Below are 16247 nucleotides of genomic sequence, written 5' to 3' on the forward strand. Positions count from 1 at the left end.
TAACCCTTCAGCCCTTTTAGTGTTTTACTTTACATTTTCAGACCCTATCATGTTTTTATATAGGAAGGCATTGGATTGAGAGCCTCCTACCTATGCCTCCTGTATAATTAGGACCACAGGGGCTAAAATATAACCCTTCCTGATTCTGCCCCCTAAGTAGGTAGATAAAGGACACAATCAATCTCACTAAGCTCCAGAAAGCAGTTTTAATGTCAAAGTGAATTCTTATTCATTGATTTTCATGGTTGTGTTTTCATATACATATATCTTTCTCCATTGCATGCCCTGGAGTATTATAGCTTAATAACTCTTCCAACAAAACCTTAATAAAGATTATAAATGGGGTCTTTTATTGTTCCATATGAATTTTTGGATTGCTTCTTCTATTTCACTGAAGAATGAGGTTGAGATATTGATGCGTAGCCTTTGGCAGTTTTGCCATTTTCATGATGTTAATCCTTCCAATTCAGGAGCATGGAGGTTTTTCTACTTGCTTAGTTCTGATTTAATTTCCTTTTTCAGGTTTTTAAAGTTTTCATCATAGAGATTCTTCCCTTCTTAACTTAATTTCTAGACATTTTATTTTTTGTGGGGCTACTACAAAAGGAGTTGCTTTCTTGATTTCAACTGCGCTCTTCTTGTTATTGGCATACTTAAAAGCCATTGCTTTTTGAGGGTTAATTTTATGCTCTGCTACTTTGCCAAAGTTTGGGATCAGCTCAAGTAACTTGGGAGTGGAGTCCATGGGGTTCTTTAAATACAAGATCATGTCATCTGCAAAGAGGGAGAGTTTTACTTCATCTTTCTCTATTTGGATCCCTTTTATATTTGCATCTTGGAAAAATCATATTAAGTGAAGTAAGCCAGATGCAAAGAAATATAGGTCCCATAGTTTCCCTTATTTGTAATAATTAGTATATGTCTCGGATAATTTTGTCAGATGAGAAGAAAAGCTCAAAAGCTGTGTACATATGAGATAATGCTAAGCAAAATGAACCCCAAGATATGGACACAAGAGGTTTTTCTTTGTTGTTATTTTTAATGTACCATGTGATTGTTTTTGTTTCTTTTGTATGGTCTTCCCCCTATGGTATATACCTCTTGTCAATGTATTTGACTTTAGTACCTTGCATCTTGTATGTACATTTATCTAATTTGGTGAGGGGAAGGGGGAATAACAAAATGCTGAAACAAGGACACGGGATGACCCATTGCAACAATGATACTCACAAGACACTATGCTGGAAAGGAATTTTACAACTTCCCAGGGGGCGGGGAGGGAGTGAGGGTGGTGGGGAATGGAAGGGATAGTAGGAGAAAAACAAAGGAAGAGGTAACAATGCTTGACAAGAAATGTACTCATTACTTTACTCATGTAACGGCAACTCCTCTGTACAGTATCTTTACAATAAAATTAAATTTAAAAAAAGATTATATTAAGTGAAGTAAGCCAGGCCCAAAGAAACATAGGTCCCATGGTTTCTCTTATTTGCAATAACTAGTATATGTCTGAGTCAAGCAGAAAAGGTCAGATAAGTTGATGTTAGGGAAATGAACCCTAAGATATGCATTCAAATATTTTTTTTCTTTCATGCGATTGTTTCTAACATATTTATAAGATGTCCCTCCCCCACAGTATAACCCCTGCTTTCACTGTATTTGATGTTGGTATAATTTGTGGAGGCGAAGGGAAAAAAGAAATCGTTTAAATAGGGATACAGGTGGACCCAGTGCAACAAGGAGATATACAAGTCACTATGTCGAAAAACAAACTTTACAACTTTGGTGGGGGGGGAGGGATGGAGGAGGATTTGGTGGGGGGGAGCTTGGGGAGGATGGGAAGGGGAAACAAAGGAGGAGGCTACAATGCTTGATATGAAATGTACTCATTATCTTGCCCATGTAATTGTAACCCCTCTGTACAGTATTTCCACAATAAAAAATTTATATAAAAAAGATTATAACTGGGAAACACTCCTTTAGTTAATGGAGTGTTAGAATGATTGTCAGAATGTATTTATAAGCAGAATTATTGCTGTTGACAAAAAGTATCAACGACATTGATTAGTTAATGGCATCATTCATTTCCAAAAATCAATCTAAAGGCAAATGCTACATGTGAAATGTAAGTATTTTAAAGTGGGAATGCAGAGTAAAATGGCTCTTAGTTTTGGAACACTGGGTCCTTAAATTGTTGCCAGCTATTTGCCCTAGAATTTTATAGAAGCTCATCATTTTTAGTATGTATTGCTTACCTAGGATACAGTTGAGAGAGACAGCACTTACCGTGGACTTGAAGGTTGTAAAACAGTTCTGTAGCTCCAGCAGAGTTAATGGCCACACATTTATAAATGCCAGCATCTGAGATCTGGGCTTTTTCGATGTCAAGGACCTGCCCTCTGTTCAGGAATGCTACACTGGTGGAACCGGAGAGTGGACGGCTATCTTTGTACCATGTAATAACTGAGAGAATGAGACAAGATCAATATAAGTTGTGTTCTTTTTAAAATCCAACACACTAAGTTGGATCTTAATTAAGCCATAATTGCTTTGTTTTTGTTCATATTGGTTGGGTTACATGGTTTAAATAAATATATCTTCCAAATTAATCTTTAAGACAAGGTGATCTGAAGAAAACACCAAGAATCATATAAATCCTGAAAAATGAATACACAGAAACAATTCTTTATGCTGTATCTAAATATCAATATTGTTCATAAACTTTCAACCTCTTCTATTACTTTCTATTGTGTATTTCCTAGAAATTTTTTCCACTAATGAGAACCTTATATATACTATTGGCTTCAGGATCATTATGTTATTATTGATTCATATGAATATGCAACTAGTGATAGGTATGTATAAATGACAACTGCTTTAGAATGGTTGTGATTTACAGTCAATTTCTTGAGCAGTATTAGGAATCAAATTCAGGGCCTCATACTTGCCAGGCTGGTGTTCTACCACTTTAGCTATTCCTCTAGGCTCTTTCTGTGCTGGGCATTTTTGAGAACAAAGACTTGCTTTATGCTCTGTTCTGTCTGCGCTGAAATCCTCTTTCTGCTTCCCTGTGTCTCTGGGGACATAGAGCCATTATACTTTTCACCATGCCCACTCATTGGTTGATATGGAGTCTCAAGAACTTGTGTGTCCATTTGGATGGAGATCGAGAGATCTCCCAAATAGCTAGGATTATAAGCTTGAGTACCCCTCCCGGTTTCATTAATATACTTTTAAAAATTAAAAACAAATTCACCATAGATGAAGGTAAGAATTGTGAGAATTTTAGCCACAATATGAACAAGATAGCTAAGGTATTCATCCATTTCTACATAAAGTGGACACATTATTTCATATAGCTAAATACAGTGAAAATTCAAAAGAATGATTTATATAAAGATATTCTTATTTCATTAATAGAAATCTTTTATTATTATTATTATCTTTAAGTAGTTGAACAAAGGAGTTGCCATTTAACAAAGTAGTGCATGGATATGCATGTTGATCAATGTCACCCCCTCCTCCTCTCACTCTTCATTCTGTAGTAGATACATTCAACTCTTGTCAGCACTTCCCCTCTCTTCTCTTCTTTATATATTGAAATATATACTATATAATGTTTCCTTTATCAGAAATTGGTATATTATATCCATAAACAATTTCATTTATTCCCAGAAATCTTAACTATCTTTAAATTACAGGATGAGAAAATATACCTACCAGGCAAAGGATTTCCTGCTGCCTTACACTCCAGCTGGATGGGACTGTTCACCACCACTGTCTCATTCAGCATCCTTCCAGCTTCTTCCAGCCTTGGGGGCTCTGCAAGAGGCCATACAGGATACTTAGATACTGAGATATTTGCAGGATACTTAGATACTTGCAGGATACTTAGATTGCTTGCTCACTGGAAATTATAGTCATCCTTCCTTTGTTTATTTCTCATATATGCATTGATTTATTTAATATGCATCCAGATTCATATATCTACCTTTTCTTTTCTTTATGGTACTGGGGTTTGAACTCAGGGCCTTGTGCTTGCTAGGCAGGATCTACCACCTGAGCCATGCGCTAAGCCGTATACGATACATTTGAAGTATAAAATTGAGCAGTATTGAAAAAAATATTGGCACCTATTTTTTTGTGCTCAGATAGAAAATTCCTTAAGATTTTAGATCAGTAGTATAAGGGGAAAAAGTTAAAAGGTCAGCCCACACAAAAAAGTTTGTGAGACCCCCCCCCCACTAACACACACATCAACTAATAGCTGTGTATAGTGGCACATGCCTGTCATCTCAAGCTATGTAGTAGGCTGAGATCTGGAGGATCTCTGTTTGAAGACAGCTGAGGTAGAGTATACTTCAAGATATCCGAAAAACTTAGGGCTGGAGGCATGGTGCAAATGAGAATGCTAGCTGAGCAAGCATGCTGAGTAACCCACAAGACTCTTAATTCAAACCCCAGTACTTCCAAAAAAAAAGAGGCCACTACAAAAATGGACTATAAGCAGCATGGCTCAGTGGTGGAAGCAAAGTTTAGCAAGCTGAAACACCTGATTCAAACCCCAGTTCTGAAAAAACAATATCCACAAAATCACCTCTCCCCTAAATGACCATTGACACAGGAGTGGATAAAGTATGGAGTATACACAATGCATTATCATTCTATCATTTTAAAAAAGCATGAAAACCTGTTATTTGTGACAATGAAGATGATCCATGTGAGTTAAATTATGTAAATTGAAGTAAGACAGGCACAGGGAGAAAGTATTACATGATCTCACTCACATATGGTATCTAACAAGTTGTTCTCAGAGAAATTAAGAGTATAATAAAGTTACACAAGTGGCTAGCATTTAAAACATATGCTCTGGAAATGTCAAGTGTAAGTATCTGATAACTAAAAGAGGAAGACAGAAGGCCAAAGTCCTCTGTCCAGGCATGTGGTTCGGTATAGTCACGAGTACAAGGGACTGAGAAGAAACAAGTGGAGAGCAGGTCTTTGTTAAATAGCTCACTTAATAATCCCTTCATTCTTTAGATTATTTGCCAAAGAAATCACAGTCCTGTCTGCAGAAGCCTGGGGATAGTTCATTGTCTCACGGGCCAGACAGAAAGAGAGTTCCAATATCTCCCCATGCAACAAATATAAAATTAGATCTCTTGGTCTGGTTTTGAGAAAAAAAATGTGGATACAATGTAAATGACACCAGAACACTGTTCTATATCAACCCCCAATCAGGTAAGTATCTCATGTCAATACAGATTGTATTCTCCAGGCAGAAGAGCTGATTCTTTTCAACTTGCTCTTTGTCTCTTTTCTTCCTCTTCCAAAAGTTGCCCAAAACACAGTACTTTCTTCTTGCCACATTGTGCACTAGATGTTTTTGATTCCTTTAAGCATTCAACATAAATTGATTCTTTCAAATTCTACTTAAGTATGAATGAATGCATACCTGGTCAAAAAGTGACTTTGTCCATGAAATGATGAAATAGTGAGAAGAAATTTATTGAGCCCCCAGATACAGTAGAGTCCTGAAGTGAACTTACCAAAAAAGAAGAAAAATAAAAATAAAAGAGCCCCTACAACATTCCTAGTTCTTCTCTGAGGCACAAGTGAGCCATTAAACAAAATACAGAACTGATAGAGAAACCTTTTTTCTGAGTGGATGTTAGCAGATGTTAACCAAGCAACTACTTTTAAAATATAAAATAAAAACAAGGGGTTCTCCACTAATAATTTTATGCATCAACCAGTACAGCCCTAAGAGAACTCTTAGCCAAAATTAAAGGCAGCAGGACTTCAGATATTATTTAAAATAGGGTAGCAGGAAGGGCCAGAAGGCAAACACATGTTTTGCCAAAAGTCATCATGCTACCATTTGCAGATGCTGCCTGGAAGCCAGGCACCAGGCAAACATTTTCACATGTCCTCTGTCACTTTAGCCTCACAAAGCTCCGTGAAGATGAGAGGCTATTATTGTCTTCCCACCTTACAAAGATGATTTATATGCTTTTAGAAAGTGAACTTCTAAGCTCCATTGCCCCGCCAACTTTAATTAACAATATAGGACCAAAATTAAAGCCCATCCTAACAATTCTACTACTTTTGGATTCTTTACCTTGGTTGATTTTTAAAAAAGAAGATGATTATGTGCAGATGAAGCGAATAGTTGAGCTATTAGACCCAAATAATCATTTGTTTATGGAAACATCTGTTTCACTTGGCAAATATTTGAGATTTAGTTATAATTTCATAGTTGGTTCTAGAGAATAAAAACTTCCAGGATTATTAAAGTTTTGATGATCAAAACATAAAATAAAATAAAAGACCACCTACTGAGGACTCCTGAAATTTATAAGAGAATTTCTCCCTGGAAAGCCCTACGAAAACATTCCTGCTCTTATAGTCATAACTTGGTCTAATCTAGAAGACTATGCGCCCTTACTTCAGCTGTTGGAAACGTTTTTTTCCTTTATTTTTTTTCCTTTGCTGGAGAAGAGTAGCAGTATCTAAAAATTTTTTCAAAAGAGGAAAATATGAATCAATAGGAATGCTGAGTGTTCTACAATTGAACATTTTGAATGTCAATCGTTATGTTATTTACTGATTATTTTTACCAATCAATTAAGTTGGAGATGAAAATGAATCTTGAATTCAAAAGCAATTAGAGTTAAGAAAATTAATAACTGAACTAACATAATGATGATTTTTTTCCCTATAGATTTGCCCTATATATAGCCCTCGTTTGGATAGAATACTCAGGAAGCATTCAGAAAGTACAGGACAAGCTAAGGGACAGCACTGTCTGCCTGTCCCTAACCTTTCAAAGGGAGCTAATGCCAAAATGACTCCATTCAGATAAAATTCTTTTTGTTAATTACTCAATGAATGAATATAGGCCCTCATAAAGAATACAGTTTATGTGTGCAAACATACTTAAGAAAAGTGCTTGTTCCTCTATTGTTCTTCACATTGTAACTTCTACTTCTGACTTCTAAGATTGATTGTCCCTTTTATGAGGCTTAATTATTATCTCAAGTCATCATAGGAATGCAGTTCCAATATTTTCAAGCTTTGCAATGCATGCTGTCTTTAAGCTACTGTCTTTCCACACTCTTTCTACAGATTTCTTTTGGCATCCCATTAACTTATCCTTGTAACCTCCTATCCCTTTTTGAAGCTTTTCATTAAGTAATTTCCTAGACTCTTTTGACATCTCTGATTATTTCTGAAATTTAGAAAAAAATGCAACAGTAATATTCACAAGAGAGTATGCTGGAAATAATCTGTACATCTTGGGGGGACACGGGGGAGGGAAAGTAGGAAAAAATGAGGGAAGACAAGTTTGACAAGAAATTTACTTATTGCTTTAATTATGTAACTGTAATTCCTCTGTACATTACCTGTACAAAAGAAAAGAAGAAGAAAAAGACTAATTCCAGTTCAGAGCCCTTTCCTTTCCTATGCGACACTGCCATCTGAGTTCCAAGATGAGGTAAAGTTTTCCCTTGAGAGCTCAGTCACATAACTGCCCACAGCATGGTCCTAACAGTACAAGTTCACTTCACCAGTTTTCTCCTTTCAGTGAGATGAACAGTTATACAGACCAATCAGGATTGCACTAGACAAAATATTTTAAGGCATTACTGTATCTTATCTCTATTCCACACTTGCATCAATAAGATTGTTCTCTATTTTCCTTCTGAGACGGCATTTTTTAGTAAAGTTTTCATAACTAACTTTCTGCTACTTTTCCTTTTTATAGGAACCCAGGTTTTTTTTCTCACCTTCTTCCCTTTTCTGTGACGAGTTTCCATGTAGATGTATACCCTAACTCCTTTTTCCTGACAAGTGATAATTGTGTTACCATTTTCTACCACTGTGGATTTTTAGATTATTTACTTGTGCTTTTCCTCTATGCTTCTGTTATTTTGCTTATTTGAAAGAACACTAAATTGCTTTTGGTCTTTCTGGTTTTTAGTCATTCTTAACTTCACTGGCAAATCTGTAGATCAGTCTTCAATATCTGACCTCCTATTTCTCCATGTACGGGTGCACAGCCACCTGAATCAAGAAATCTAAGACTGGGCTCAGGAGACTGCTTTCTTCATATGCAACGAGATCAAAGGAGCCTGGGGGGGGTGAATTTTGGGAGGAGAGAAAGCCCACCCCTGGAATGTTCTTGGTGCAATTGAAGATTTGCATAGATGTTGGTGACAGCTGTCCAAGAGCACTAGGAATATGAAGGTTTAAGTGACAATTTAAGGGACAGTGGTGTCAGCCTGTCAGGTAATGCCAAAGTGCTTCCATTCAAATATTGGTCTGCAATTCAATGCTCAGTGAAAGAATAAAGACACTCCTAAAGATTATGGTGTATGTGTGTGAACATATAGAAGTGTTCATAGCTAGGACTCTGGAGAAAGAGTAATTGATTTATTGACAATATTAAGGAAACGGATTATGTAAAAATTCTAACTGGTTAATTAAAATGAAAACAAAGATGCGAATCAGCAGAGTAGAAAATCTGAATCTCTGACTGAAATCTTCCATTCCCCTTCTACTTTCTCATTTCTCAGCAGTTTTAACTAACATAGATAAACGAATGGCAAGAGGAATAAAAATGAACAAGCAATGGCATGAATTAGAGGAAATGAATAGTGCACACACAAAGAGTTTGGCTATCTCTCTGCAAATATCCTGAGTGAATCAGGAAATCCAAGCCTCCAATTTCTGACATTTTGGCAAGTCTCTGAAGATCTAAAGCCTTATATTCAAGGTCATGTCATCTTTCAAGTTTACTGTGAAGCTATTATTGATGATGTGTTCCATGGCCACCCACACTTCTCATTAAAACACCTCGGAGAATACTAAGCAAAAGCCAGCTCCAGCTTCCCAAAGAACCTCACAGAAACAGGCAGGGAAATTATATACAAAACTCAGGTAGTACCCTTAAGTTTGTGCCTTTCTCAACAGAATGGTCTGTACAAAACAATCAGTTAAAGTAATATAGACAATCTAAAACACAGAACATTCTATTGGACTGCTTGAAAACTGAAGAGTTTCATAGGTTAATGTATTACAAGGGAATTAGAATTACAGTTAACTAACATTTCACATAGAACTAAGTTAATTACTTTTCAATAACATAAGTCAGTCAAAATGAGCCCAATCATAAAAAAGTACCATAAAGTATTCTTTTGTTCTGATATGGAAATTACATTACCATGCACATGCAGTTGAGTGTGCTGTTGGATTTCTCCAGCAGCGTTGGTAGCCACACATGTGTATCTGCCAGCATCTTCCAACAAAGTTTTGGCAATTTGTAGAACTCGACCAGAAGACTGTATCTAATTGGGAGCAGAAAGCATGGCAGTATTTGGTACTTTGTACTTGAACTTGAAACATTTGCCCAGATTAAAATAAAAAATCATCTAAGTTTGTAATATCTAATTATATTTTCCTGCCAATAGCTTAATTATCTCCTGACAGATTAGGGCCAGATCACTTCATTATGCATAAGAAAACAGGCTAGTTTGCTTGAAAGCTTATTCTTATTCATTGGAAAACACAAACTAAAATAACCCAAGGCCAGTCTGCTGGTATAGTCATAAAACTCTTCTGAATAAAAGACTTTTCGCACTGAACGATGAAGTCTGTGATGAAATTTTAAGCTATTTGAAAAAAATGGCCACATTTTATATAACACTTCATAAATAGTTTTAAAGCAACAATCCTTTTTGATTAAATTGTCATGGGAGCCCAAAAAATAAAAATTATAAAATATGAAAAAGAGGAGTGCAGATACATTTTTTTCTGATTGTTTTTCCTTATTTTTCTCTTTAAACTCCTTGTAACTGATCATTCCCATTCTGGTAGACCAGAAGTTCCTCTTTGGAAGGAATTCTTCTGAAAACACCAGTATCTTCCAATCCCATAATCCATTGTCCTACATAGTCGCACAAACCATTCTCCATCATCTGAAGCACTGACATCACTGATGACCTAAATCTTTGAAGACAGCACTTCTTTGACTTTTTAAAAACATTACTCTATAGATTATTCTTCCTCTTTCTTTTCAGCTGGATATTGAACCGGCTGACAGTTTTCTTCCAAATCCTCAGTATTGGTAAAACAAAACAAAACAAAACTGCAGACTTTTAGCCTTGATTTATCTCCTGAAATCTGGAGCTGTAGTTCAGACTACCTGTTAGATAGGTTAGTATATAAAATTTAACCTTTCCAGAATTAAATGAATAAATTACTCCATTGTTTCTCTGAAATCTAATTTCATTGCGTTTTCCAGTGGCACCCACTATTTTTCCAGCCTTCTGGGTTTTGGAGCCCACTTCAATGTCTATTAATTATACCACAGCATGTTTTCAAGAGCCCCTGTTTTCCATTTCCACGGTCACTGTGGATTATAATGGCTTCTTCACTAATGTTCCAGTGCCTCCAACCTCCCCAATTGTTCATCTATTTTGTATATACTGCCAGAATAATTTCTTTAAAATGGAAATTTGATCATTTAAGTAGTCCCCCTTTCAAACTTCATGCATGGCTCCCCACCTTGCCCAGAATGAAATCTGAACCCAGAAAAGCCATCCAGGTTCACCACATTCTGACCCCAAATGATCTCTCCAAATTCCCATATGGATTCCCACTTAACCTATTTTCCAGTCATACTATATTAAGCATGTTAAATAACACACTTTCATATGCTTGCATTTACTGCTACAATATTGCATAGATGTCTAGGTTGACCCTCTCTTCTTTCGTTTCTTATTCCTTACCCATTAGATTTCAAGTATCAGGGTGCTAGAATCTGTAGCAGAGCTTCTTGCTGAGCTGCACCACCACATATTCAAGGATCTACTAACATCTCTACCTGTTGAACTCAGCCTTGCAAAGTCTAAGCCTCAACTCACAACTTTTCTCCCTCAACCTGTCCTTTTCCAGAATATCCCATCTCATTGTTTGGCTACGATTTCCATGAAGAGTTTTAAGACAGCAGTGTCATTGATCATGTTACACTAATGACACATGATCAGTGACATTTATCCAGTTAATGACACAGGTATATAAGGTAGATAGATTCCTGACAGTCTTACTTGTACATCCCTCTCCCTCACCTTTTAGAAACAGTCTCTCAACAACCCCCAATGATTTCACTAGTAAATAACTCTCCAATCTATCCAAATACCTTCTCCTCCAAGGCCAGAATGTGAGTTCACATTTCTGTTTCTTTCTTTGATCCTAACTGATTCTAGACATCTACTGTTGGCTCCCCCAATGTATTTTTCAGAGAGGATCCAGGTAACTATAGTTATGAGCCACACAATAACATTGTTTTGGTCAGTGGTATGCGCTCTTTGTCTCTGCCCACCCCCCTCTGTACATGATTGTATAAATCATGTAGTGTAGATACAAATGAGATTTTATCATATAGGTCTGTAAAAGTTAACTCAGCTAACCATGCATTTCTCAGAATGTGTGCACATGGTGAAGCAAGGCATGTGTATGTGTAAAATGGAAAACTGATCATACCACAACTGTCTTAAAACTCTTCAATGGCTTCTTATTCCCTTGTAGTAACAATCAAATCACTGGCCTTAGGGAAGTGATTCCTTCCAGCTCACAGTGTCCTCTGAAGCCACCTCTCTATTGCCACGGCTCCTCAGACCGCTGGCTTGCATTCAGGTCTTCAAGAAGCATTATGCTCTCTATGAAACCTGGTTGCCAGTGACCATCACCTCTGCAATACTTGGTTGTTTTATATTAAATCATGCATTTAACTCTTGCATCTTCTTCTGAACCTTCTGAACTCTTCCTCATCTTAAAGACTTTCATCATTGGTAATACCCTCTACCCTCTCTATATCCTCTCTTTAAATCAGACACTGTAGCCTACATTTCTCTTTTGGCATCACTAACATGATAAAGTGTATCTCCTAGATAAACAATTATTTACCTACCCTATGTTTGAAACCTGTACACTGAGTATTTCTCTAGATCAAAGGTTTAATATAAGATGAATACCAATGAATATGAAATAGGGATAACAAATGACTGGATATCTGTCATTACTTCCATAAAGAAGAACTCAAGAAAATTTATCACAAGTCACATTCAAGCTCTCATTCACCAGTTAGGTTGGTTCAAGTTTCAACTAATTGACTCTGATTTTAAATGCATTTTTTAAATTATCTACATTTGAAATATGTTCTATATTTACCTATCAATATATGTTCTAAGACACTGTGATATGGCAGGGACCATGCTTTCAGGAAGTAAATCTATCCCCAAAGACTTATTGTGTCTTTGCTCTTTTCAAGCTCACAACTCACATTAGAATTTCCAGGATGCTCTCTCTCTCTCTCTCTCTCTCACTGTCTCTCTCTGTCTCTCTCTCTCTGTTTCTCTCTCTCTCTCTCTCTCTCTCTCACACACACACACACACACACACACAGAGGACTTTACCATAATTTTAGTCTACAGTGAACACATTGGGACATAAGGGATTATGACTTCTGCATATTACCCACTCATGAGACAACAAGTTTTTAATAGGTGAAACAGGAATAATCAAAATGATAAAAGCCCAACTATTATTCACAGGTCTCTATCATTGTTAAAGTATTTTCTCTTTAAGTTCATGTGAAATAACTAAAGAAAATGGCATTTTTACAAAATCTCTAACAAAATCTGTCTAATGGGAAAACTTAGAATTACGACAATTGTGGAAACATGTTTTGGGGGTCACACAAAGGGTGGGGGGTCACACAAACAGAAGGAAGAAGGGAAGCAAATGCAGTTATTATATTCAACATACATTATGTAAAAACTGTATTACGTAACATGAGAGCAGGATGGGAGGGGGAGAAATGGAGGAGCGCATGAGAGGGGTAACATTTATCAAGAAGAATCATACTCAGAACCTGACTGATAAAACTGCAACCTCTTTGTATAACAACTTAACAATAAAATCTTTGAAAAAAATAATGATGGGATAGCTCTGGGAAGTTCTCTGCAACTTTCTTAATTTGTTCTCAGTAATATTTGCACTTACTTTGAGATTTCCTTGGGCAGTATTCACAGGCTGGCCATCTTTTAACCATGTAATGGATGGGTTTGGAATGCCATTGGCTATACACTGCAAGGTAACAGGCTTGTGTTTTACCACAGTCATTTCAGAAAGTCCTGAAGACTTGATTGTTGGAGGAACTAGTGAGAGAAAATAAAAAAGCATCGTCAAGGGGATTAAACTGTATTAAATTAGGTATGAATGAATTTAGAAAGAAAAAATAAACCTTACTTCAAAAAATGGTGAAGTAATTTCATCACAAACTTAAGAACTTTTAGCAATTTTAAATATCACTTGCTTCTCAACTACAGATTTCTAATTGTCCAAAGAATAGGCAAAATGTACATCTGGCTACATCAATCTATCACGGCTGTTTGTTTTAAACTTATGGTGTGTTTTCCCAATCAATAATGACTGTACACTTTTCTGAACTAACTCATTAAATCAGGTTGGGACTCCTATAATATTTATGCCACATGACTTCACTCCCAGCAAGGTTGACTGAACCTGAAATGGCGGCTTGATTTAAGCTGGGTGGGCCAGGCTCTCTCTCAAGAAGTTGGAACTGAGACTGAGAAACAGGATTATCCATATTCCATCACAGGCCATTGGGCACAAAAAAATCCCACAAAAATCCCAAACCATGATTAAAACAAGTCTGCAGAGACAGAAAAAAAGGAATGAAATTGAGATACACAGACTTCTTCTGGTGGCTTCCAAATGGCTCTCCAGTCCCTGGGTCCATTCCCTTCTTTCTCAAGTTTTGCCGGCAAGCAAGACATCTAATACTCTGGCACAGACTTGTTCCTGTCATCAGATTAATGGTTGTAACCCAAATGTGCCAGTTCTGTGAATGTGCTTATGTTCCTTAGATCTTGTAATTACACTCAGTCTCAGCTTCTGGAAAGTTCTACATTCACAATCACTCTTCAATGCTGACACAACCCATTAAATTGGAATTTGCTGCCTGTCTCTTCAATCTTACTTAGTCTCAGTCTTCAGACTGCAGCACTCTACATGGAATACACTTCCTCAAATGTAAATTCTGTCTCCATTTATTCACATGATACTTCTTGGTTGAATGACTAAGGGAATCTCAATTTTGTCTTCATAATAGAAATTTACACCTTTCACACTACTTTCAACAACTCAACATGTATCCAGATGACTGGGATACAAGCTGAAGTAGATTTAAAAAAAATAACACTGAGGGGAACTGACAATGAGACTCCTGTCCCTTCTGATACATACCATGTACAGTCACTTCAAATTCTTTCCTGTGGTTTCCAGCCATATTGGATGCCACACACTGATATAGCCCTGTGTCTGACACCTGAGCCTGAGTAATAACCAGTTTGCGTCCATTTAGTAAAATCTTGAACCCATCTGTTTCATCAATTAGATGACCATCTTTCAGCCACCTATAGAAAAAAAAGAATTCTGGGCATGTATATAACTTTTATATGTGTATACATATAACTTTTGCTCTATTTTGAATTTATGTCATTTCCCAATTATTCAATCTGTAAAATAAATTATGAATGATGAAGAGAAGAAGGAAATATGGCCTAACATATAAAGTGGCATATTGCTGGAATAACTATGTATTGAGTTCTTTATTTTTCTAATCATTTTAGGTTATAGAAGGGACAAATGACTCTAAGCATCAGTGACTTCAATACTTAACTAACATTAACTGCACAGTCTAAAAACATCTATATGAAATCACGTGATTTTATATATTTTAAGTTTTTTGAGCTACAATTTTCTGTTTAGGTTAATTTCTCTTGGTGGTACTGGAGTTGGAACTAAGGATCTCGTGCTTTCTAGACAGGCACTTTATTGCTGAGACACACCTCTAGCTCTTTTTTGCACTGGTTAATTTTGAGGCATTGCCTGGACCACAATCTTCCTTTTTAATAAATTCCCAGAATAGCTGAGTGAACAACCATGTTCAGCATGTTTCTGTTGACATCAAGTCTCTATGAGTTTTTATTCCAGGTTGGCCTGGAATTTCAATCTTCCTGTACTTAAATTCCGATGTAGCTAGGATGACAGGTATGTATTACCATGTCCAGCTGTTGATTAAGAAGGGGTCATGTGTATTTGAGCAGGCTGGCCTCAAACTATGATTCTCCCAATCTCAGCCTTTCAAGTAGCTAGGATTACAAGTGTGAGCCACTAGTGCCCAGCTTCCACTTAGGTTTAAATCATGTGTGAATATATCTCATTCGCCTAGTTTCCCAATTCTTCCTTTGTATATCCCATCCCATTTTTGTATGCAGTGCAAATGTTAAGCATATATGCATGCTACCATCTTCTGTCCCTCTGTCTATTATTCTTTTTACTTTCTAATTTGTTAAGCATTTCAGTACTTCAAGAAGAGCTAACAATAATGCTTGATAGCCTGTCTCTCTCAATTCACGATATCATTTTGAATTGGATTTCAGTGGGTCATGCTTGTCTGTAATCTTAGATACTTAGGAGGCTGAGATCTGAGGTTCATGGCTCAAAGCACTCCAAGAAAATTGATGAGATTCTTATCTACAACTAAGCACCTAAACTCTGGAAGTGGAGGTATGGCTCAAATGGTAGTATGCTAACCTTGAGCACAAAAGGCTCAAAGACAGTGCCTAGGCCCCAAGTTCAAACCCCAGCACCAGCATTTAAAAAAAGTAATATCTACAATGATATAAAGGAATGTCTCAAGTTGAAGAAATTAAGGCACTCTTTGAGTACCACATAGAAGTTTCTTTGTGTGTGTGTGTGTGTGTGTGTGTATGTGTGTGTAGGCTACATGACCATATAAAATGATGATAATTGAAATGAACTCCAAGGCATGGAAACAGCAGGTTTGTTTGTTTTAGTTGTCAGCCTTGATATCGCCAATGTACTATATCTAGTTCTTTCTTCTTATTTTATTTCATTTTTCTTTTTCCATTGGTTTTATTCCTGGAAATCTCTGTTTTTGATTCTGGTACCTTCCATCTTGTATATGTATAAATATATGTATATTTATCTGATTGGGAGAAGGGAAGGAAGGGGAATAACAAAAATGCTGAAAGAAGTACAAAAGATGACCTGTTGCAAGGACACTCACAGGACCAGGACACTATGTCAGAAATGACCTTTACAACTTCGTGAGTGGGGAGTAGTGGGAATGG

General features: G+C 36.6%; 1 protein-coding gene across 1 annotated transcript in view; it reads right to left on the reverse strand.

The window, feature by feature from the left end:
- Nucleotides 1-16247, reverse strand: part of Hmcn1 (hemicentin 1) — a 450607-nt gene that overhangs the window by 137741 nt on the left and 296619 nt on the right. Inside the window, exons 33-37 of the mRNA XM_013021737.1 lie at nucleotides 14335-14504; nucleotides 13069-13223; nucleotides 9227-9350; nucleotides 3721-3822; nucleotides 2287-2463 (exon numbers count right to left, since the gene is read on the reverse strand). Coding sequence (XP_012877191.1) covers nucleotides 2287-2463; nucleotides 3721-3822; nucleotides 9227-9350; nucleotides 13069-13223; nucleotides 14335-14504 — 728 coding nt within the window. The remainder of the gene's footprint in view (nucleotides 1-2286; nucleotides 2464-3720; nucleotides 3823-9226; nucleotides 9351-13068; nucleotides 13224-14334; nucleotides 14505-16247) is intronic.

Source organism: Dipodomys ordii, unplaced genomic scaffold (assembly GCF_000151885.1).
Source record: "Dipodomys ordii isolate 6190 unplaced genomic scaffold, Dord_2.0 Scaffold57, whole genome shotgun sequence".
NCBI classification, from domain to species: domain Eukaryota; kingdom Metazoa; phylum Chordata; class Mammalia; order Rodentia; family Heteromyidae; genus Dipodomys; species Dipodomys ordii.